General features: G+C 41.3%; 2 protein-coding genes across 2 annotated transcripts; one reads left to right on the top strand and one right to left on the bottom strand.

Annotated features, from left to right (window-relative positions):
• Positions 1-1,398: 1,398 nt before the first annotated feature.
• LOC115572672 (leucine-rich repeat-containing protein 52-like) lies at positions 1,399-18,119 on the bottom strand. Its single transcript, XM_030403005.1, has 2 exons — positions 16,570-18,119; positions 1,399-8,998 (listed from the first exon to the last, which is right to left on the bottom strand). Exons 1-2 carry the CDS (start codon positions 17,216-17,218, stop codon positions 8,670-8,672), a joined length of 978 nt encoding a protein of 325 aa, XP_030258865.1. The 5' UTR covers positions 17,219-18,119; the 3' UTR covers positions 1,399-8,669.
• A 3,904-nt stretch (positions 18,120-22,023) lies between these two features.
• On the top strand, positions 22,024-24,476 carry mgst3a (microsomal glutathione S-transferase 3a). Its single transcript, XM_030403006.1, has 6 exons — positions 22,024-22,341; positions 22,832-22,958; positions 23,150-23,223; positions 23,346-23,403; positions 23,583-23,655; positions 23,765-24,476. The coding sequence occupies exons 2-6, from the start codon at positions 22,842-22,844 to the stop codon at positions 23,905-23,907; spliced, it is 465 nt and encodes a 154-aa protein (XP_030258866.1). The 5' UTR covers positions 22,024-22,341; positions 22,832-22,841; the 3' UTR covers positions 23,908-24,476.
• Positions 24,477-24,559: the final 83 nt, after the last annotated feature.

Genomic DNA, 24,559 nt, shown 5'->3' with positions numbered 1-24,559 from the left:
TAGCAGCTCAGACCAGAAGCTCACCAGGGGAGTGTTGGTGTTTACACCACTAGCACTGGAGCTTTGGACTGGTAGGCTACGAGCCAGGGCAAGCTGGTTAGCATGCTAACTTCAGCAGATATCTCTGCATTACAACAGATGGTATAATGTCAAATCTGTAATTTCTTTCAAATCTGTGGATAACACAAGTTCATGTTTTAATGTTTTCTAAAATTCTTACATATTGCAGCTTTAAAGTTCGAGTTGAAATAGTTTGTCAAGACGGTCTAGTGGGTAGATTGGTCTCTGTGAACAGTGTGATGACATATTATTTCTTATCCCTTATGCTTTCAGGCTAACCTCATTCAAAAAATCCATTAACTCTATTAGTCATTTGTCAACAGTGAGATCTTGTGTGTATTTTGATTGATGTAAAAACTTATAAAAAATGCCAAGTTGTGGATACTCTGGCACACACACACTGGTAAAAGGCCAAATAGCTGTTTTTTACACTTAGGTTTTTGTATGGATCAAACAAACAAAATGTGTGAATCAGTCAGCATTAGTTGACTAGAGTTTTTGTTCCCCTTGAATGGAGCCAAACAAGCAAGCTGTTTCCCCGCGTTTCCAGTCTTTATGCCAAGCTAATCTGCTGGCCGCGGCTTCATATTTACTGCACGGACAAGAGACTGGTTATCAATCTGCTCATCTAACTTTTGTCGAGAAGGCAAATAAGCACATTTCCCCAAAGACGACATGAAGATAAGCGGCGACAAAAAGATAGAAAGAGATACGTCTGCGGGGAAAGTGACAGGTGCAAAAAATAGGATTCGTGACCAAAAATATCCTTGGAGGAGATAAATAAAGCACAAGAGGGATAAAGGGAGGCGCGCTGGAGACGAGTTAGTCAAAGGAAATTAAAGAGCCTTTCATGCTCCGCGGACAGCTGAAAAAAATACCACAGACCAATTTGCAGATTCCCTGTCTCAGTTTGAAATATCATTGTGCTGCTTTTGAGTTGGAGCTTATTGTGAGTAAGCATCTGGTTATCTCACTTTTGCAGCCAGCTCCGTTGGATTAGTATAATTGTGAACCGGTCTGGGCACCTAGAACACACAAAACGCACAACGTCTCCAGCTGTGAGTGTGCATGCATGTGCTAGTTCACGTGCAGAGCACAAGTGTGTTTGTGCGGCTATTTCAGCGAGCTGGCGAGGCCCCTCGGTGCGCACCCAAAGGGGACGACGTTGAGGTTTTTGACTGGAGACACGGGCGCTAACCTTTGACAAAATACCCAGAGAGCAACAGTGCATTGAAAGAGCAGGAAGAGGTCGAACAACAAGACAAATGAAAAAAATATATATATAAAGAAACACTTCTCCAGGCAGAACTGTGACGCACAAAAGGACACACCATCTCCTCTCGAATGACCTTTTATTGCTGGGGAAGGATACAGAGTTGGCAGGCCCCTGAGCCTGTGTGCAGATATAAAACAGCAGCAGGACCCCCCTCCCCTCTGCCAAGTGGAGGCAGAGGTTTCACTCTTCACCGTCAATCAATACATGCTCGCAGAGGAGGACTGAGTAGAGTTTGGTTAGATCAACTCCAATAGAAAAACATACAGTCTGCAACACTGGGTCAAACACAATAATTTCATCTAATTGAAATAAATCCCAGCTGGGAAATCATGTCTGATTATAATGTGATGTGATAGGGTAATGACAGAGAAAGTGAGGGAAATGAAGCCGGGAAAAACTCTGGAATCGTCATTGTTGGCCTGTAATGAAGAGCAGGCTTTTCTGTTCTTTCTTTTCTTTTCTTTTCCTTTCTTTTTTTTGCTTTTTCCTGACCGTCTTTCTGAGCTTCAGCGTGATGAAAACAGGAACTGACAAATAATTCAAGCAAAAGAAAGTAGGAAAAAAAAGAGGGGGGCACTCTTCATGCACCGTCTGCATGTTTACAATTGTAAGCATAAGAAATATGGTTAACTTAATATAAGTCGCAGCAGTTCCTTCATGTTCCAGCTCCGGAGCGCGTTACGTTCCCGTTCAGCACGGCACTATGGGTAGGTTTGTCTGACGGTAATGTGATGCTGTCCTCGTCATGTGGCGGTGATTAATGATGAAATTGTGTCGAAATAACAGAAACACTGGCAAACAGTTTCCGAGCACAGGTCCCTGGAAACAAATCCCCCACTTTTTCTAGCTTGGAAGTCATCCTCCTGCTCTGTGACTGAAGGATTTTCCTCCTATTTTGTGTGCGTTGTGTGTGAATGAGCGCGTTTGTAAGTAGATGTGTCACAGGGCTATTACGGTCGGTTAGAGCCAATCTTGCTTGATGTCACATCTCCCGTCTGCGGGCGCTTTTAACAGCGGCCGGTTTGCCTTCAGCTCAGCAGATGCACATAATGGTGCAAAAAAAAAAAAAAAAAGGAAAAAAAAAAAAAAGACATGAGCTGAACGACCACAGGCAGGAAACGAGCCCGCCGGAGCTTCTGCGTCTAGTCGCGGTGTGCATTTCATCGTCCATTCACCGTACTGGCTCGCAGTCACAGCTGTGCTCCTGATGTGGCCATAGCCAGCTGAGTGCACCTCTGTCCTACTCTTTCTCATGCACCACAATATCCCCATTAGTATCACACTGTTTGTCTACTTAAAGGGGCTCTATGGAACTACTTATTGCAATTTGCATGTGTACTTGTAAATTACTTTTTTATTGGCCATATGTGAGTGGATTGTAATGTGACGAGAAGATGAGACCTTCCTCCTCTATCTCTGTTGCCTACAAGCTTTTGGATGATTTGTTCAAGTTGTTTAATGCTGCTGGACTGTGGATTTCTTTGCTATTGGACTCAAGTTAGATCTTCCGCGAGAGTCCAAAGGATGTGACTTAAGTCTCAGTGCCTCTCTCCCAGGCGCTAACAGAGAGCACCAGTGGCTAACGTTGGTTTGGAAATTGAGTCTGCTAACGTAAAAGACTGTCCTTCAGCAAAACACAGAAGTTCCACAGAGCTCCTTTAATGCACATTTTCGGCAAATATCCTCATTTCCAAGAGCTACATGAGGAGATTGTTGCCACTTTAATCTCTGAATGCTGACAATTACAGTCTGTTAGCTTATTCTAGCTAAGCTTGAATCTGACACATGCGTAACCAAATTGATTTTATACGAATTGAAGGATAAATTCACCAAAAAATGAAAATCCAGTCTTTATCTACTCGACCGATTGAAAATCAGGTGACGCTCTGTAGCCCACATAACATTTCTGGAGCTTCACAGCGAAACAGAGTAGCACCATTCTCCTAAACAAGAAACAATTCAAACAAAAAACACAGCTTGTTCAGTGTAACCCCTGTGTGCTGTTGAGCTTGTGCATCCACTTTCAACCCATTTCAAAAAAATATTGTTGGGTTTTTTTTTTAATCTTTTTTTTTTTTTTTTCAAAATCCCCATCTACTTCAGTTGTTTAGGGGAATGCTGCAAAATGCTTGTTTTTCCTGTGAAGCATCAAAAAAGTTTTGCGGACTATGAAACTTCGTCCAACTTTCCATCTATATGAAGTAGATTTAAAAGAAGAAAAGTAGATAATGACTGAAACTTCACGTTTTAGTGAACTGATCCTGTAAACAAACAAGTTCAATTGTGTTGGCTCCAAAGCTTTTACTTATTTTTGCCTTTGGACAGAGTCGGGCTCACCGTCTCACCCTGTTTCCAGTCTCAATGCTAAGCTGAGCTAACCAGCTGCTGACTGTAACTTCATACTTGAACTCCTTTAAATGTTACATTTTTAGCACGTGGGTAGGTGCTGTTCTGGTGTGTGTTTGCAATTCCGCATTAGCGTGAGTAAAGCACTTCTTCTGAGCCTTTCACACAGTACATTGTGCTCAGAGGTGATTCGTGTTGGAGTCGATTATGGAGGCAGAACTGATGCTCTTCGTGTGTCTGAGCACATGCATACATGTGCCTCTAAATAGGGTCTGCGTTTGCAGCGTGGGGGGGCCAAAAAAGTGCAGAATATTGAATTTCAGCTCATCCACTTAGTATAGCCTATTACTGAAGCTCAAAATATTCAGCTTCTATGAAGTACTTCCAAGTGCCCGCGCGGAACTGAAACTGTCAGTACTGGCAGCTTTCAGAGCCAGGTGTTCGCCTCGTGCGCTGTACACGAGAATAGCGACTATGTACATGTTTATGAAAAAAAAGGGAGACATGTGGGTATTCCCTGTCATTCCATCTGTGTCACTGTGCTGACATGAATTAGGGCAACAGCTCTCCTATTTCCAGACTGCGCCCTCACCCTTGCCTGTGGCGTCACATGGCCTAATCAGAGTGTAAAAACACGCTCAAGGTCAAGACAAACCCATATATGCGCGTACTGTACGTAGATATAAATGAGAGTTAAATACACAGACATGCACAGTATAATGCATTTTTTGTATATACTGAAGGAATCCATGCAAATATTACACCCAAAGCCACAAGAGCAACCGGCAACCAATGGAAATGTTCAGAGGCATCTCAAGCATTCTGCTTTATAGGCAACTTACAGGTACAGTACAGGGTCACTATCTTGGATTGACACTTATGGCATCCAGTATGCCATGTCAGTAAGTATGTTTAGGGTGGAACATGCATAGTTATGCATACTGCCATGAGTCTGGATCACTCCCTTATATGACAAGGGAGCGCAAGCGAACCTACACGTACGCACACACAAGATTCATTCCTGAGAGTCTTACATCAGTGGTGGAGAGAGAAAAAAAAATATATATCATACAAAAAGTTCACTTCCACATTTTCACTGACTACAACAGGAAAAACTCAACACAATAGACATTTTTCCACGGCAGACATTTAGACTTGTCACTGCAGGAAAGGCACAGGTGTAATTAAAGACATTAATGATGCATGAGACCCAGGCCCTGACAGCCAACACCTAAATTAATTACACTCATGCCCTTAATGCTATGATTTGTCAAACTGTCAGGAAAAAAAGGTCCATAATGGTCGATGCAGAAAATGAACTCTCATTCGACACACTCAACCATCCATCACCAGCGCGTTTATACTCTATAATATACTATCTTTATACTCTTAATTCAAATTAACACAATAGCTCTTTAGTTGTAGTTCATTTTGGACAAATCCCAACAATATGCGCATGAGAGTGCCAGTAAATGTGCGAGGAAAGGTTTCTCAGCAGTACTGCAGATCACATTAAAGAAAGACGACAGATTGCGCGGAGTCAGAGCTCAGATTAACCGCTCTGTCTTCGCCACATTTGCCGTCACACAAGTACCAAATAAATTCCTTTTTACAAGCTGATAATCCACATTTCAAACAAAGACATTTTGACTCGACTTGTAGTAGAAAAACCACAGGTATTACCAGTAGGCGAGTTTTAAACATCATCCCCCCCTCAAATCGCCTACTTGGTGTTATGATTAACATTAAAGGTCATATTAGTAACATTTTATATGCAGACATTTTTGAATACTGCGGCTACAGAGCTTGTAGAAAGGTGGCAGAATAAAAAGTTCTCTTTTCCAGAAAAACATTATTATGATTGTGAATTATGAGTTCTGACAACTGGGCACAGCTTCTAACAAGGTTTGTCAGCCAATCGTATAAGACTACTGGTATCATGTGGTATCTGTTTTCATATGCGGTTAACAGTCTTCGTCATTGCCAATAAAAAAACTCTGAGTTCAGCATTATAAAAACGTTATAAAAAAATAACTGAGTTCTACAATATGTGCCCATCATACTGCGCTGCCCTCATGTTAGCTATCGAGTGTTAACAATGTTAATGTTAGCTACATTAGCGATCTAACATCTAGCTAACAGCTGTAGCGATCAATCAGTTTTATTCAAGTATTTTATCCCAGTAAGCCATGACAGGGTAACCTACACTTGTGGTTTTCCTACAGTGACATGTCAAAATGTCTTTTGTTAAAAAAGTGTATTTTACCGTACCGGCACAGCTGCACTATATCGCTATTATTACAGGAAGTCCACACGTCTGAAAGTTTGATCCAAGCCCTTTCATGATTAAACATGTACAAGGGGAAATCTGCACTGTATAAAGTGAGGGGAAACACTGTCAAGTTAAATGTTGTTCCTTCATCATAAGTAATCATGAGACACATCTGATTGAACAGATACAGATTTGACAGAGGACGGCATATTGGAGCAGCTTTCGTTGTTTCCTTTAGACCAACAAGTATTCTTTCTTTCTGCTCCTTCATAGGTTTATAACAGTCAATGCCAGGCTCAATGAAGTGGTACAGCCAGATAGGTGTATATATATATATATATATATATATATATATATATATATATATATATATATATATATATATATATATATATATATATATACATATATATACATATATATATATACTGATAAGTATGAGCTGACATGGTGGAGAATGTTGAGAAAAAACACACACAAAGCAGCTGTTGTTATTTACTGTAGTCAGCCAAAATGATTCTGTTTTGTCTGATAGCATCAGCTGTCTTATTGCTGTAAAACTGGATTCATTAAACACCAGGGCGGGAGTAAATCCATTGTAAATTCACTCAATTCAAGGTGTAAATAAAAAAAAAAAAGTGTGATTCACTTACTTAAAAATTAGGAGGATGGATTTTACAAAGAAAGAATCTCAAATCGTTATACTGAGGATATTTTGTCAGCTGTTTCCTTCACCGTCAAAGCTTGTACACACCTCATAAGGCTTCTCGGTGCATCAGCAGTGCATGCAGAAACAGACAGGTACAGTTACCCAACAAAGAGAGGATGATGTAGAAATCAGTTATCACATCCCCCTGTTTTCTTGCCACCCTGCAGGGCCCGCTGCCAAAACGGACCTCAGCAGTTGGCACATGTCGGCTCATAACTTCACAAATAGATCGTTGACACAAAAGCCTTGACTGCAGAGTGATTCTGGGCTAACAGATGAGAGAAATTAACTATTAGTGCAAAAACACACACCACTGGACCATGCATGCTCACGTCTGCAGAAGCTTGATCACACATACAGCTACATGGTACACCGACGTGTACATGCATGAGCATGCGTGTATTCATCTACACTGGCATGAATGCATTATGTCATCGCATTTGGTCCTCTCGTCTTATACAGTACCTATGAGGAGAATGACCACACGCCAAATATAACATGGGGGCTTTGAAGTTGAGTCACCATTATCCTGCTGTGTTTGTTGCCATCATGGAGGTCCACTGGGGAATCTTGTGTGTGCAAACAATGCTATTTAACTCAGTTCTCAAAACAGATTGTCATATTAATGAGTAGTAGGCGTATCTATCCAAGTTGTAACACTGGAGGTGCAAACAAACGGAATAACATGCCACTAATATTTTTGGTTTATTGATGAAACAGCCTTCGTCTTTAGTTCTTTTGACTTTGTGCTAATATCTGCACTGGACTAACAAAAGGGAAAATGGTTTTCTTCTGGATATAGAGGCTAATGCTCAAATTAGTGTGTCAACAAACAGGCATTATGCATAATGCGAAAGATAATGTCAACTTAATGTTTTACCTACTGGCAATTTATTTGAAAAACAAGCAGTTTACCCCAGCTGGAGCCAGATTGTGGTTGAAGGAAAAGTTTGTTTTGAGATACAGCCTTATCTTATTCGCTTTCTTGCCAATATTTGAATGATGCCACTCATATAACTGAATCGACAGCCAGCTTGGCTTAGCATAAATACTGCAAACAGGCCAACAACTAGCTCGGCTCTGTTCTGGTAAAAAATCCACCAATCAGCACCTGCTGGAAACCATTGACAACATTTTTAAGTGTCAAAACTCTTGTGAAAAGATTTCACTGTCATTATGTGAGCCATTTAGTGCAATAACTTGGAAATTCTAGAAGAGCCGCACAATTAAATGGTTATATTCCCATTTAAGTTAGCCAAGCGCTAAATCAGAAGTTAGCTAGCTCAATTGGTGGAGCTCTGTGGGTCCAACAACAGGGTAATTGTATCCCTACGAAATCAAGCTTTTGTGGCTCTGCCTCCACAGGTGTCTCCAGATTTTGATTGTTAAATCCATGCTTTCGCCAAAGCCAGGTAAACTGCTTCCCATGTCTCCAGGTTTTATGCTAAAGCGACTGGTCTCTGGCTATTGCTTGATATTCAGGGGACATATATTAGAGTGGTTTCAAAATTCACAAAATGTGACAGTGTGTGTTAAGCTGGTAATTGTAACCATTGATACAGGTGCACAGGCCAAAATTAGCATGTACTCATATCATGCTAATTACCCTCCTAAAACATCTTATTTACAGTCAGACCAGTAGGCGGCTAACAAGACAACTAGCTTGGCTGATAAAGGCTCCATTGTTTGCCCCTATGACCACATCCCAGCCAAATATTACAAGGTAATAAAACATATAGCAAAGTCATACATTTGCATACATGGTCAATAATACCCAAGGACTGCAGACCTCCACAATGGCAGCGACAGAGTGTGTTACATCACCTAAAAGCACACTACTAATGTGAATAATGAAAATCCTCATCTCTGTTGAATCCTCTCTCTTCTCTTTCAGAGCTGAGCCTGTGAAATCGACTCTTTATGACTCAATAGACTTCTCAGACAGTCCTGGAAGTTGACAGGAGGCACTGTGGGAATCCATGGCGGACAGAATGGGATTAAATCTTTTAAACAGTGTGTGATGTTTTCAAATTCCCATTGCCATGGTCATTCCTTGCCCGGGAGCTATGACCCGTCTCAGCGGTTTCTTCCTCGTCGTCCACATCCAGCTGTTCGTCCTTCTTCTTGATGTAGCGCTCATAGAGCACCATAATGACGCCCATCACCCATGCCGACACAGTGCCGGCAGCAAAGATGACAAAGCCGATGACGACAAAGAAGAGGTAGTCCCAGGAGCCCAGAGTCTGGTGACATAACGTCCGTAGCTGGATGCCCACCTCACCCAGACGGCGGCCCTGCATGTCTGCGGGTGAGCCACACACCGTCTGGCCCTCATCTGTCACGCAGACACACACCAAGAAGGAATGATTAAGAATGAATCACATAACAACAGAATACACAACATCAGCACATTCGGGAAGAAAATATAATGTTAAATTTGTAACACTGAGGTGAACCGGAGACAAAACTTTCCAGGCTGTTGGTGCTGTAACAGTCGGCATACATTAACCAGGTCAGCTGTCCTGGACTGACTGGCATTATTCAGACTATTGAGTCATCTTATTTTGGACTTACAGTAATGTGCCAGGTCTGCTTTTCCTCATCACATCAATCCAGAACACTGACATGTTTAATAAAGATTATTGCCCTGTAAAAATACCAAACAGAACTGCATTTATTCGTCTATAAATATTGAGTGTGTCTAGTAGGGCGGGATATATACATTCAGTTAACATCATTTTAAAGCCCCTAAAGAGTGTAAAGGCAGAAAAAAATGTCCCCCTCAGTAAAATTTCCCAAATTTATGAATATGAAAATAATTTTCATTTCACTTCACTTTATTGACTGCTGGACACAAGATGTCTCCTAATTCCACTCCACTGTTATGTCCAGTCTCAGTGTTTCTGCACCAGAGGCTTCAAGTTTCAATATCACAATTGTGTTTGCTAAACCAGGACTGGCATCCGAGCTATTTGCGAAGTCACAAATCATGCTCTTAGCACCGCCTCTTAAAATCAGACTTTTCAATAAGCACAAAGAAAATTCACACTTTAAGCAACGAATGTGCAAAACAGCCTTCTTGTGTCAAACTGCACCGTGTGGAATTCAAAAGTGGGTTTATCTTCACTCCTGTTTATCAACCTGACTGCAGCAGCGTTCCACAGAGGTGACCGCCACTGTTGGGTTAAATGTACTTGTGCATCATGAATGTGAGATCACAGAGAGGAGAGGGGAAAGGCAGAAAGAGAACCGGAGTCTCTGGTGAGTGCTGAGTTTCGTGATTGACCTGAATTCGGAAACGTACTTGAACAACACTTATTCTGGCGACTGGGTTGCATGACGCCACAGCTGAAATCATATCATGACTCAAATGCCGACAAACTGATTGGTGCACAGAGGTACGAGACACCACTTTGCTCCAGCTGAGCCCCGCCACCTCAAACCAGTGACAAACCCAAGGACAGAACACAAATACAGAAATCTTTGAAAAATGTGAAATAAATGAAACTGTTTTAATTCGGAAGAAAAGTGCCTGTTCAGTTAGGACCAAGGCACTCAGAATCTCTCTGATCTTCTCTGCAAATATCAAGTAACTTTACTTACATGCAGCAAACACAAAGACAGCTTTAAAGTATAATCATCATATGAGTTAGAAGATCCTTTGATGTTTGAGGTAGCTTAGGAAATAAATATATTATACACACGACATTAAACGGAGCAGCCTGTTAAATAATTCAAGCATATTACTTCATATTATTTTTTTCAAACATTTTAAGTGGCAGCTTACTGAGCTGAATATATCCATAATATATTCAGGATCTCACTGCTAAATGACTCAAATGTAGAAAACTGCGCCAACGTAACAATGCTGCCTTCTGTATCAGAAAAACAGCAGCGCTTAGGGAGCCTCCCGTCTTGACTTGATGGAGGATTAAATTACAAAAAAAGACAAAAAATAAGAATATCATGGATGAATTATTCAAACTCCTTTCTAACCTACGGGATTAGAGAGTGACTTGGGCCCTTTGTTGTATGCCTGAAACCACAGATAATAAGGTTTGTCATTCTCGTCAGGCACCGGGTATGACTACGACTAAGACCTCGCTGAGAAACCCACAAATCCAAATGAAAAGGTTGAGTTCCTACCACTACAGCAGAGGGAAACACATTTTTAAAAGGCCCATCAGTCAAAATTAAATACGCCGCGTGATGCCTGTCAAGAGAAGCATTTTTCGGAGAAATAATCTGGAAGCCTGGCAGGGTCTTTTGTAACTGTGTGCTGAAGAACAGCTACAACACAACAGAGCGCTGCCATCACCATACGGCCACTGTTTTTAATTGGCTTCTGTTTTTTCAAAGCTTTTGTGCTCGGGGGGGGATTCCCACCGGGAGAGATCAAAAGACTTGGAAGTTTTTCTGCACACAGAGACTCTTTCAGTAACCCTATTACTCCAACAACAGTCTTACTATACACATTCTAATTTGGTCGCATATTTTGCTGTAAAAATTAGGTTTTTGTACACCTAATGAATACGGGAACCACAAGTCACTCATCAATGTTGTAATGCTGTTATATGTTCTTGTTTTTCACACCTCAGTGTTCAGTGTTACTGGTATAGAACTGTTAGTTACACTGATTCTTGTTTGATGCAGTGACAGCAGAGGCACACGCACTCTCATTGCACACAAAATCATCCTTTAGATCAGTGGCTCCCACACGTTTTCATCCAAACTATCACATGAACTCGACGAGGCCATTACTGACCACCCGTCATGTTCCAAATGTGTTCATTTCAATTTATTGCAAAGTGGATAATAAACCCACAGTAGGCCTGTGTTGTTTCTGCCCCTAGGGGTCTCTCATTTAAAACAAAACAAAAGACACAAGTAGTGTGGGATCGTGGGAGTTGTTGTCTTCGTTGTTAAACAACCAGCGTTGCTGATGAGAATCTATCTGACGTGACTCAGACAGAAATGTTAACGGACGAGGTAACATTATAACGCATTATTACACATAACGGTTATGTTTAGTCACGTTCGCCGAATGCCTTCCTCAATTTCTGACTCTCCCTTCAATAAAATGACAGATTTCTAACTTGAAGTGACATGATAAAAAGTGTATCGGCCTATTGTTTCATTTTTATCAAGTCAATGTTTTAGTTTGATCAAGTTTGGATTTCTACTACTGACAATTGCAGAGTCACTGTTTCAGCTATGTTTAACCAATTGTTTTAACCATCATTATCATTTTAGCTTACACCTGTTTTCTTCTTATTATTTAAAAAAATTTAACCATTACATAAAGTGAACTATCTAAAACCGTGAGATTTACACTATTTATGTTTCCATTAATTTTTGCTTGTTATTTCAACTTTCTATTCAATAGTCTTGGCTAATTGTTTTAGCCAATTGTGGCTAATTGTTAATGTTTATTAACCTAAATGTTTACACCATTTATCCACGATTCTACCTTTAGCTATTTGACTTTTTTATCCATTAATTTTAGTTAAACCAACCGTTTTAATCTTCTGTCTATTACTTTTAGCTAACTATTTGACCATCCATACATTTTTAGGCAGGATATTTGCTTTAACCGTTAATCTGTTCCAGGCTATTATTTCAATCAAACCAAAAATGATCAAATAATTGAAGTACTTAGCCTATTTCACTTGTTTATTCATTGCTTTAAGGCAATTATAACTGAGTATTCATTACTTTTTGATCATTCTATCAGCTATTTATTCACTGATTACATTCTACATACATATTTCCACTCTGCTAGCTTGCCAACTACTTCATGCACCCTCAGTAGCAATGCAAGGTGTTGGTGTTATAACTGACTCAGGTTGGTGGGAGGTGTGATTTGACAGAGGGTGAGAGGGATCATGCTCGAGCTTTCAATCAAATCGCTTGACAAGTTAATTTCATAGGGTGACTGAAGAGTACGCTTTCCTAACATTGTATTCACTCTGTGCATAAATCTCCATTCTTATCCTCAAAGAAGCTCTTCTGTGGCTCACAGATCTGAAAACTAATGTGCAGCTGAGGAACACGAGGACATTCAGCTTCTCTAAGCTCCATCTACCACCGAGAATTCTAAGCGCACTCTGATCCTCTCAGAGGCGGCTGCTGTGCGCCGTTCTCTCATGCTGCAAGACTCTGACTATAATAAACACACACATCCGTGCATGCACACACAAGCACACACGTGCACACCCGCTCCTAACATATGTACATGCACAGCCCCCTCCCACAAGACTTAACTTTTCCATTTTCTATCTCTGTCCTTGCAAAGTCTGCTAGTGTGTGTGTGTATGTGTGTGTGTGTTCGCACGTGTTCATGTGTGAGTGTGCCTGACAGCTAGGAAGGAAACCCTTCTGGCTTCACCCCCCTCCACCCACCCATCCACCCACCCAAAGGGACTAGCATCAAAGAAGAGGGCTTTCCCTCCCTCCTTCCCCCATCCACCCTGTGCTCTATTTCTAGTCGCTCTCCTTATATAACAGCTGGGAGAGTGCTAATCTCGCCGGGAAGGCGAGACAGAGGAGAATCTGTTGGTTCCTTCCTCAAGCTTTCTCTCTCTCTCTCTCTCTCTCTCTCTGTCTCTCTCTCTCTCTCTCTGTCTCTCTCTCTTGCTATTGATGCGTTTCCTGAACCAAGGAGACAAGCGAGCCGTGTTGCATGAACCAGGTGAGACCCAGACAAGAGATAACAAGGCTTCCGAGACAGACCTCGCAGCTGAAACACAGTTGTCTCCAAAATGTTATCCTTCTGCCATTCCCCCTCGAGCGCTAAAAGTGCGCTTAATCTGTGTCCGTCTGTCTAAATGCATGAATCTCTGTTTTTGTACATTTGTATGCATATGTGTGTGTGTCCATTCATTTCGGTGTGTATAACTTCCCACATGCTTCAGGATGTGCTCAGTTTAAGAGAGAAGGAGCCTGTGCTGTCTACTGTGAGAGCGATGGACAGACTGTGTGTATATACATAACAGAGGTAGAGAATGTGTGTATATGTGAGTGTCTGCCTCTTCTCTTCCTGGCAGCTGTCACTGGAAGAGGCTCCACTCCAAATTAAGCTAGACAAAAGGCAGTGAGCAGCTAGAAAATAGGACAGCTCTTGCAGGACTCATTTGGATTCGGCCTAAGCTGCACAGGGACCATGGTGAACTGTAGTGTGTGTGTGTGTGTGTGTGTGTGTGGGAGAGAGAAGCAGGGGATGCCTTTTTAGTAAGTGTGACGGCTGCATTATAGCTATGGTGTTAGAATTATGACGGGTTTCTTGCTCAGTAAGACACACTATAAATAGCAGATGCCCTTTTGCATAGTGACACATCAACACCAAAGCGTGAGCTGATTAACTCAAAGTAAGACAGATCGTTGGGTGTCGGACACATCTATCAGTTAGGCAGAACTAAAACAAAGAGAGGGGATCGATATTTGATGGCGCAACTATGATTCATTAATCACATCTGCAGCACAGTATCCCAGTAGCCGGATAAAACTGAGATTGATTAGTCATTTCCTTATAAAAAATGTTCTTCCTGAACTGCAGCAGCTGAATTAATAAACAGTTGCGAGAGAAGGAATCCAACGGCTCCCTGCCGCCGATCTTCTTTCACCCTCTTTGTTATTTGATAGTCTGAATGCTGTCACGCTCCACTGCCATCACCTGCGCCTCATCCCGCTGAAAGCTGAGAAAGGGCTGAACTTTGCAGACTTCCCCAAATATGTGCACACATATGGTCCTCATAAGAGAACGTATTCTGCCTGACGCACTTTGTCTACCGAACTAACATAATAGAACTGTGGGAGATTACAATGTGATTTCATCTGCCGTGGGCGCTCAGAGGTGCAGACTTGACAGGGAAGTTTTTTTACTAACATGATGTGAGGGAAATCCAGCAGTGGGGGCTCTGCATGTGTCTGAGGAGGGGGTCAGCATGGAATCGTTCCTTCCTCAAAGGGGTCTGAGGGAGACTTTTGCTGTCATTTCTGTAGGAATCACTTCTGCTGTCATTTTTCTCTGTTTTCAAGTACTCCCCTTTCTCTCTATGCATTGCATCTTTGCAATCTAGCACCCTCTATTAAAGGCTTCTACATTACCTACAATGCAACTTAGCCAGTGAGTTACATTACTGGAGGTCAATCATCAGGTTACGTGCAGCTTCCTCTGGAGCCACAAGGCTGCACAGTATTTTTCACTTTTTCACATATGCAGTAGTAATCCCAAAGACCTGTAAACACACTTTGATGTGTGCAATTGGTGGAGTTATCCTTTACGGATTTATAGATTTTATCAATGGTTAATATAAATCTGTTACAATTTTAACATTGCCTGGTTATGAAAAATCACTCCTGTGTCTTTTCATGCTGGAGGAAGAACACTGGCAGGGTTGCATCACCAACCAGGCAAGCTGCCCAGGAACGCTGCAGCTCCAGGGGCCTGGAAGTTCCAGTCTTAGTGTATCATAACTGGTTAAAGCAACATTATGTAGAAATTGGCATTTTGTGCAATTTGTGAGTGCAACACCACTGTCATGAATACAAATCTCAAGTCTGTAACAATTTATCAGATAGGCGCTAACTACAAACAAAACTCATGACATCATAATGTTATACATTGAAAATGTGTATGTTGAAGTAAACATGTATGTAATGCTGTAATCCTACCCTCTCAAGATACATCATTTTTGAGCAGTTATTTTAAGTTTAAAAAGTTACCTAATGTTGCTTTAATGCTAGTTTTCTTTGAAAATGTATTAGGAAATATGTAGCAGTACATAGTAAGTACAATAACAAGTGTTGCGTAAGATATTGATATATCGATACAAATTGATTCTGTATATTTGAAACCAGTACAGTACTCATTTTTGCAGCTTTAATACACCTGAACTAGTTGCATCTGCAGTCCCTGTATCACCACACCACCTCCAGAAGTAAATTCACTTAGATGCTGCTGCTCTTAACACACAGTACACAAGTCTTGTTATATTCATTGTTTCCTAAAAGTCTTTAATGTTGTGTCAATTCCTCCCTGTGGTTAAATATGAACATCAAAAAAGTGATAAATAACGATATTTTTCAAGTTATTACATTGAAGTTAGAAATTCCAGTGTACAGCGAGTGATTTGATGAAATGATGAACCCTTGAGGTGGGTCCTGCTTTATTTTGTGACCGTGCCCTGTCTTCAAAGGGACCCCTGTGCCAAATGTTGTTTTAACGAGCTTCGATAGTTCAGTTTTGCTCTTATTTGTTTCATATTCTGAACTTGCTTGATCAATTTATCACGCAACTGCACACATTTCACAGAGAGTGGGAGGAACAGGGGGTCAATGGGGGCCTAGTAGGTCACTTTTGCTCCAGCCATAACAGTTTATATAAGAAGGATTTTTCACAACCTGGCATCACAAAAATGAGCCTTATTAATAGATAATAACTTGTTTTTATTTTTGAATAATTAGTCAATTATTTCCCAACTATCTATAACACAATTAGTTAAAACTTACAAAGGCTTTGTACAGGTGTCCTATCAGAAAGTGGTACCATCTAATTTTTATCTGCTATTTTTGTCTATAATTCCTAAATATTTTTAGACTGTATATTAGACTTAATATAAAACACTTCAAGCCGATTTGTTGGATGGAAGGTGCCGGCTAAATAAGTGCTCATCTTTTCATGGGATACAGGCCATTTATTGAGGGATGCCACCAGCAAAAGGCCAATAGTTTACATAACCAGACATTATCTAATAATTAATAACTGGAGCACAGCAGCACGGATATGTGATTGGCTCTCTGGAGTCTATCCACTTGATACTAAGGAATGAGCCACAAAAAAGGCCATGTTGTGGTTATGTCACCTTATACGACATTAGAATAAAAGGTTACATATGTTGATAATACCTTGGAATTTGAATCCCTCCAAGTGGACCCAGAGGCACAGGTCCTCGTTGTCGCACTCGCAGCTCCAGGGGTTCCCACTGAGCCCCACCGAGCGCAGGGAGGGCAGCGCGATCAGGGAGGTGATGTTTAGGACCGTCAGGTTGTTCCGACTCACATCCAACACCTGCAGGGCAGCGTTTTCCGCAAATGCGTCCTGGTGGATCTCCGAGAGTCCCGGGTTGTCGGTCATCCTCAGCATTACCAGGCTCGCCAAGGGGCCGAACGTCCTGTCCTCGATCCGGCTCAAGGTGTTGAAGGAGAGGTCCAGGTAGGCCAGCTTCCGTAGATTCCCAAAGGTGGACTCGGAGATCTCCGTCAGGGAGTTGTTGCTGCAGTCCAGGTACACCAGGTCGGAGAGGTAGTTGAGCGCGAGCGGCGGCAGCTCCACGATGCGGTTGTTGGAGATGATGAGCTGCCGCGTGGCCAGCGGCAGGTTGACCGGGAAGGTGGTCAGGTGCTGCCCAGCGCATTGAACCACCAGCTGGTCATCACACACACACCTGTCCGGGCAGCCTGAAGCCAGCACCGGGGATGTGTTCACCCCCGTGGCGAGGAGGAGCAGAACTATGAGCCGCAAGGGTTGCGCGCTTGGCTGCGGGGCAAGACGCATGACACCGCCGAGGGCTTCATCCACCCCGTTTGGAGAGAGTCAGACACAGTCACATACTTCATTGATACATCCTCAAGTTGTTTGTCCCAGAAATGATTTCCAGAGAGGTCAGACCTAACGCTCGCCCGTGGCAACCTCTTGCGCGCAATGTCTCAGTTCATCCTGTCGTCGGCTCTGGAGCCAGCGCGCATCCACTGCCTGGAACTTGACATCCAGATGCCTTCATGCTTCATGTTTCAAATCCCATCGATTCGTCGGGTTTCTTCCATCAGAACACATCTATTCACACGTTGTAAACACCCACAATGTCCTCTCATGCCGTGCCGCTTGCAATGATCACGGTCAGTTGTTCCACAACATGCTTGCCATCGTCTCCCTCTCTGAAACTGAATCCAAAAGAGGGGGGCGCAGTGAACTGAGCGGCGGGTGGGGGTGGGGGGCGCGTTGTGGAGTGATCTCACGCTTTGGAGTGAGCTGAGGGGGGGGGGGGCTCTGGGCAGTGGAGGTAATGGAAATAAAATGTATTTTTTAAAACAATGGCAAATGGAGGTCAGCAAAGTGTAACTGATGCATATAGTTGTGGAACCTTCCGTGATAAAGGTCAGTGAGCACAGTGATCACCATCCACATGCCTCAAGTATCTATGTATGGCAGCTGTATCCTTATATGATGGAAACTATACTAACTATACTGTTAATCAGGCTGTCTCAGGTGTTTGTGCAGAAGTGGAACAGAGAAGCAGGTGCACCTGACACCTAGGCAGCATATTGTAGCGATATGTGATCAGATCACACAGGTTTTCAGGCTTTGGAAATAAGAGAGTGGGGCAACGATAACAATGTGTGTCTACACCACTCAGGCTTATATGTGCAATGAGGCTTTTACAATTCAAAACAATGAATGACACATCAGGCCCCCCCACCCACCCCATTCAACTCATACCCATATACATCGATCAGGGGATGGGACTAGATGAGTTGGGACACGGTGGTCTCAGGCAGCAGTTGTTTTCCTCCTCTCTCCAGTCTCAGTGTGAGTCCAGAGTCTATTCTTGGTTCTCTGTGTAGGTGTTGAAGTGCTGAATCAGACTCAGCATGATGGAGGAGGAGGACAGATGTGCCGCCGACAGTCCGTGAAAGAAACCACCCCGGGTCGACAGTAAACAGCCCGCTGCACACTGACCACTTTTTCTCTCTCGCACACAGCCTCAGAAGGAAGTTAAGCCTTTAATCCTGTGTGTAAAGAAATACATCAGGAGGACTGTAATCATGTATAACCTAATGCTTTTTCACACTTGCCATCCTGTGGACTGGACTAATCCACACAGCTGTTTTTTGTCAAGGATATTCAGTGACATTATGAGGACATCTAGTGACGAATATTTGGTATTGTTTTACACAGTGAGCAGCTGCTAGAACAGTCCTCTTACATCTTTTCTGATACGTGGTTCGCAGCTTAGCAGGTTAATTATTACACCTGAGCCATTAGGACTATTCAAATGTATCTACATTATTTAAAGATGCATTATGTAAGAATTTAAATTCAATTTCATAAAAAAAAACAACTGAGAGTATCAACAGAATGTAAAAAATAACAGTTTCGATGATATGTCAAAGAGCTCAGGACGCACTGTGTTGGAGAGATATCTACAACATCAAGCATGCTGGCCACTACTTTGCACCTCACAAGGGGGTGATAGTTCGACTAGTAGATACATGGTTAACTGAGCTTACGAGCCAACAGCAGCTAAAGCTAGCAGTTAGTGATTACTCTCGGGATATGCTGTCCCATAATTGTTTGGGCGAAACTTTCAGAGTTTGAATGGGTACGGCCTATCCAGGGGGACAAATTTTCCGCCACATGTGTTTTGTGTCCGGCGAAAATCTCTGCAAAGTATGAAGGAAAAATGGAAAAAAGAATAGTAATTAAAATCCACGCAAAAACAGAAAAGCATCAAGGTATCATATTAAACAAACAAAAACATGCAGCTATCGCAACTTTTATGCAGTCAGCATTAGGGGTGTGTGTGTGTGTGTGCGCACATTTACCTCATCCCAAGAGTTCATGAGTTCAAAGTAATTCAGATCAGATTGCAAAACATACATTTTTCTTGTCACGTTAATACAACAAATTGGTTGTTAATCTCTTTATAAATAATTGTATGATTAAAATTACAGCGTGTCTGTCCTCATGTTGAGTGGTCAGTCTGAACTGGTAAAAATGGCCAACCAACACCCCCCGACATTTGGTCAAGTGTCCCTTTTTTCCACAAATCCAAGGTGGCAACCCTAGCGGGTACATATAGCAGCTACAGATAGCAGCAGTTAGCTGGGATTCTGGTGCAACCACAACAGGTAAAACGAATCTCTTCAAAATACAAGCTACGTGTTTTCTCCATTAAAGCATAACCTCTTGCATGTCTTATACTCCATGTCTTAAACTTTCTCTATGAACAGTTCCTCTCCTGGTTACATGTAGTGGTCACTGGAATGATTATGTATTGCCTCAGTGACACACAACACTTTTTGCACTGTCATTCTACAATGGAACAACTGCGAAATGCAATGGAAAAGCTCAGTATAAAGCACACAGTCAAACAAGCGTTCAATGTGTTTGCTTTTGGAATCCCTTGGCTAAGACTCATGACTCATGTCTTACCATAGCTGCAGACTTGTCTCCCATGGTTATCTGCATATCTGCGTGGATAATCTGCATTCATAAAACCTGTTTTGGTTACAACAATGACTGACATGTGGGACGACTGCTTCCAACAAGTGGTGACTTGTTCTCACAAGAACAAAAACATCTCTAATATAATATAATATAATATAATATAATATAATATAATATGATATAATATAATATAATATAATATAATTTTGTCTGACACCACTATCAATGGTTTGCATACCTCCACTTGACCTGATATGTGATACAGGAAGCCCAGGCCTGTCAGATCCCTCCTCACCTCAACAGAGGACAGATTTTCTGACTGCCTTCTTTCAACTTTTACCAGGACCACAGCCCTGTTACTGTGAACTGGCCTAGTGACACAGCTTAATGGGCCACTTCAAAAGGACAGAGCCATCATTAATGTTATTAGTGGAGCCTGTGCTCTTCCTGGCAAGTCAAAATGTCTGTCATAAAAAGAGATTGTAACTCTGACACTGTGAGATGAATGGACGCCTTGCTTAACAAAAGGATCAGTAACACACGAAGCAAATCCTGTTTCCTGTATCTTGGACTCTTAGACTCATCACTTTATGTCTGCAATATCTGATAAGAATGATGAATAATCTATTTTATGCATGATAAATAAGTTATGGAGGAAATCAGAGAGAAGGAGGTGGATCGATCTGCAACTTTTAAATGAGACTCATTTTTCTTTAGTTTTTCTTTATAAATAAATTCTCTGAGCCTTTTGTGGAAGAGAAATCACTTTTTATCTACAGCACTACTGGCGTGTACTCATGGCCCCCTCATAACAAGTGTAAGAATTGTATGAGATGGCTGAGTTTTCGACTCTTAAAGTCTCATAACCTCATTTCAATAATTATGTGAAAACCTTATGAGGTGAAATCATTCACAAAAAAAGCCAAGAATAGACCTAGAGTCAATTCCAAATAAAGAATACAAACTTCATAGCAGAAGAATACAGTAGTTAAGCAATGCAAATCTCACTTATACAATAACTGATACTATGTGTATTGTACTGCTGCTATATGTATTGATATTTAAATTGTAGGCTTACTATAAGTATCAAAAGGAAAAGTGTCTCATACGGTCAGACCAATATACAGTGTTTTATGAAGAACCCAAAAGTCATACTTGAGTGAAAGTATACAAGATATTGTGTAAAAATGTTTGGTAAAAGTGAGAGTCACCCATTCAAATGGTACTTGAGTAACAGTCTTAAATTATCTGATATGTACTTTAATTGAGTATCAAAAGTACAAGTAAAAGTAAATAATACATTCATTTACATGTGTTGTGTGGGTTGACACATTGCCAACCTGGCAACCTGGCAAAGGAACTAGTAACTAAAGTTTTCAAATAAATGTGGTGGAGTGAAAGTACAATATTCGCCCCCAAAATATAGTGTAGTGAAAGTTTAAAGTAGCAGACAATGTTAATACTCAAATTAAGTACAACTACCTCAACATCGTACTTAAGTATTTGAGTAAATGTACTATGTTATATTCCACCACTGACAACTTGTTTGAAATGGCAGAGCAACACATCAACAGGGACAACAGCTACTGTATCTGTGAGGCTATTGTGAACTGTACTTCTGCAGTGCAGTGCTTCCAGCTAAATGCTAACATCACCATGCTAACATGCTCACAATGCCCGTACTGTAACCATAGGTGCTTAAATATTTGACAATTTGCAGTACTTCTGCAGTTCTTCTAAACGTGTGTGGTTACATTCCACTAATGCTAATACATTAAATCAGTGTATCATTATTACTGATGCTTTTGAGGAGCAACTTTTTACTATCTTATATATTATTGGGTAGCTTAATCTATGTTAACGCATGATATTTTACAAGATCGTCTCATGTTGTGTATGTAAAAGCTCTGTCTGTAAAATAACTAGCAACTATAGCTGTCAACAAATAAACGTAGTGCAGCAAACAGTAAATATTTATGGCGGAATTGCGGTGAATTATGGAACGACTGTGCACAAAGAAAGTAGGAATTACCTGAGGTTTGAGTGTTTCTCCTAAAAGTTGGCTCATCCTGCTGCTTCTGCTGGGGACTCCCATATTGTGGCTGGTTACTATGGTAACCTCAGGTAGTCTAACGCGCATGTCAGAAACGGAACTGTTTACATGACGAAATGTTGCCGTCGTGCAGTGAAACAAAAAAAAAACAAAAAAAAAAACGGACGCTTCCGTGAGATTTCGCGCATACAAGCTATGAAAGCTGTCGGGTAAATCATTTTCCAAAAGACAGACATTTTGTGAAGTAACCTACAAGCGTCCAGCAGCACGCCTTCGCGGCTTGTACGTGCGTTACGTAAGCCCCGACGCACACACGGATACATTTGATACGGAAACTTCAGTGCAGTCACAGTGCTTGAGTGCTCCAGCTTCTGACTTCGTCCTCTGCTTCTTTGAGGTACTGTAAACGCTTATATAGTTTTATGAGTTGTGTTACTTTACAGGCTTGTGTTAGATGTGTTGGTCCGACATTAGTGATGCCGCAGTTACCCTTGTTTGACCTTTCTGTCTTATGGCGTCCTTGCATTCTACTTTTGGTTTCACAGCCTGTTTTTTCACCTGCTTGACAGACTTATAATTCATTTGTCTAACAGAGGGTAGAGATGCATTCAAGCATCTGCATGTTGTGCATTCAGATGAATTCAAAGACAGCATTTTCTGTCGTTTATGTGCCTGAAAAAGAAAACCTCCCTTTTCCTAGCTGTAGCAAAAATGACAGAAGACAGGCTAAAATGATAGAATAGGAGTAATTACCTTGGAAATTAGTCAAAAGTTGAAATGATGCATATACATGTAATTTTTTATTTATTTTATTTTATTTTATTTATTTATTTTTTTTACTTTTAGCAACAAAACCTATTTTGGTTGTGTTATGTTTCCTCTTTCAGGTGTGCCAAGATGGTTGCTCTGTCCAAAGAGTATGGATTCGTGGTGTTAACTGGTGCTGCCAGCGTGTTGATGGTTGCACATCTGGCCGTGAAAGTTGGCAAAGCCCGCAAGAAGTACAAAGTTGACGTGAGCATAAGTATTTGTGTTCAAATATATAGCAAAATCCAGCCCTGACTTTCTCATTCATACTGTTTAAAATCAAAAAAAAAAACTAACCTCAGCAGCTCTGCTTTCTGTTGGTATAGTTTATGGCTCGCTGCACCTTTTCTGTGGCTTTTGTGAATCACTTTGCCTATACAAATGAACGTGTCTTACAGTATCCTCAGATGTACAGTGAGGACCCAGAAACTGGAAACATTTTCAACTGCATCCAGCGAGCGCACCAAAACACGTACGTATGGGCTGAAATGAACTTGAATTCACACACACTGATATTATGCCAGGCTGTCATGATTCATAGTAACAGTGGACAATAGAGGTGAAAGTTAACATGCTGTTATCACCTCCCAACAGCCTGGAGGCCTACCCCGCCTTTCTTTTCTGCCTCACTGTTGGTGGTTTGCATGCTCCTGTAAGTTGATTTTTTATTTTTGCACTTTTGCGCCAACATACTGCTTAGAATATAGTTTTTAATCTTTAGCAACTACAGCACAAAATTGGAGAATGACTGACAGGAAAAAGTTATGCATAGATTCTGGAAGATGTATACTGTCATACAATACTAAATTCTGAGTTTGTTATCCATCACAGCGTCTCGCCAGTGGACTTGGAGTAGTATGGATTATTAGCAGAGAGGTGTACGCACATGGGTACTCCTCAGGAGGTGAGATCTTGTTTGCAATGCCACGCTTCATTTAACATTTTCTGCTTTTGTAGCATACAGCAAAAAATGCTGTGATGGTACACTTATTATCACTTTTCCTATTTATCAGATCCCAAAAAGAGAATGCGGGGAGCGTTTGGGAACATAGCCTTGCTCGGTCTGATTCTGACCACAGTCAATTTTGGGCGCCACCTGCTCGGCTGGACAGGACCAAGACGGCTGGGCTACTTACGTAGACCTGACTGTTGCTAGGAAGGAAGAAGTCCTCAGGATGGGCTCACCCAGTCATTCGCCTTATAATCAAAGCCACTCTATATAACCCATTTTTAATCTAGATCATGTATGCTAACCTCTGACCAATACAACACTTGAAGCCAGGTGAAGTTCATGCTGTCAGGTGCAGGACCGGTTCCCCCGGCAGGGAAAGGCATTTATGTATTCACTGACTGGCACTCCCACAGTGTGTAAGACCTGTCAGTTGTCTTGATAGCATTTTCACCTGCGCCCTGATTAGCTGGTTTCATGACTTTTCATAGTATGTCTATTTTTGCATTAAACAAATGGAAGATGCTGTAAAAAAAAAAAAAGAATATTCAGAAGGAAGTTTGCATTTGCTGCATGAAAAGTCAGTTTTTGTACACTAATGAACTTTAACCTAAAAAAGGTTAGTCAAACATACTGCTGTTGTTGATAAAAAAAAAAAAAAAAAAACATCCAGTCATCATGATTATCTTTTTAAATTTTTTGTGTTGGCTGTCATAGTGAAACAAATTTTTTTGTCAAACTGATGTTATTAAATATCACACATTGGTTATAAAAGATCTGGGTGTTTTTTATTGTGTGGTGAATGGATATGGACTGAATGTGTGTGTTTAAGGGAGCGGCACTCTTTTTAATTGTTCAA

Source organism: Sparus aurata, chromosome 21, assembly GCF_900880675.1.
Source record: "Sparus aurata chromosome 21, fSpaAur1.1, whole genome shotgun sequence".
Taxonomy (NCBI): Eukaryota; Metazoa; Chordata; class Actinopteri; order Spariformes; family Sparidae; genus Sparus; species Sparus aurata.
This window is presented reverse-complemented; position numbering and strand designations above follow the sequence as displayed.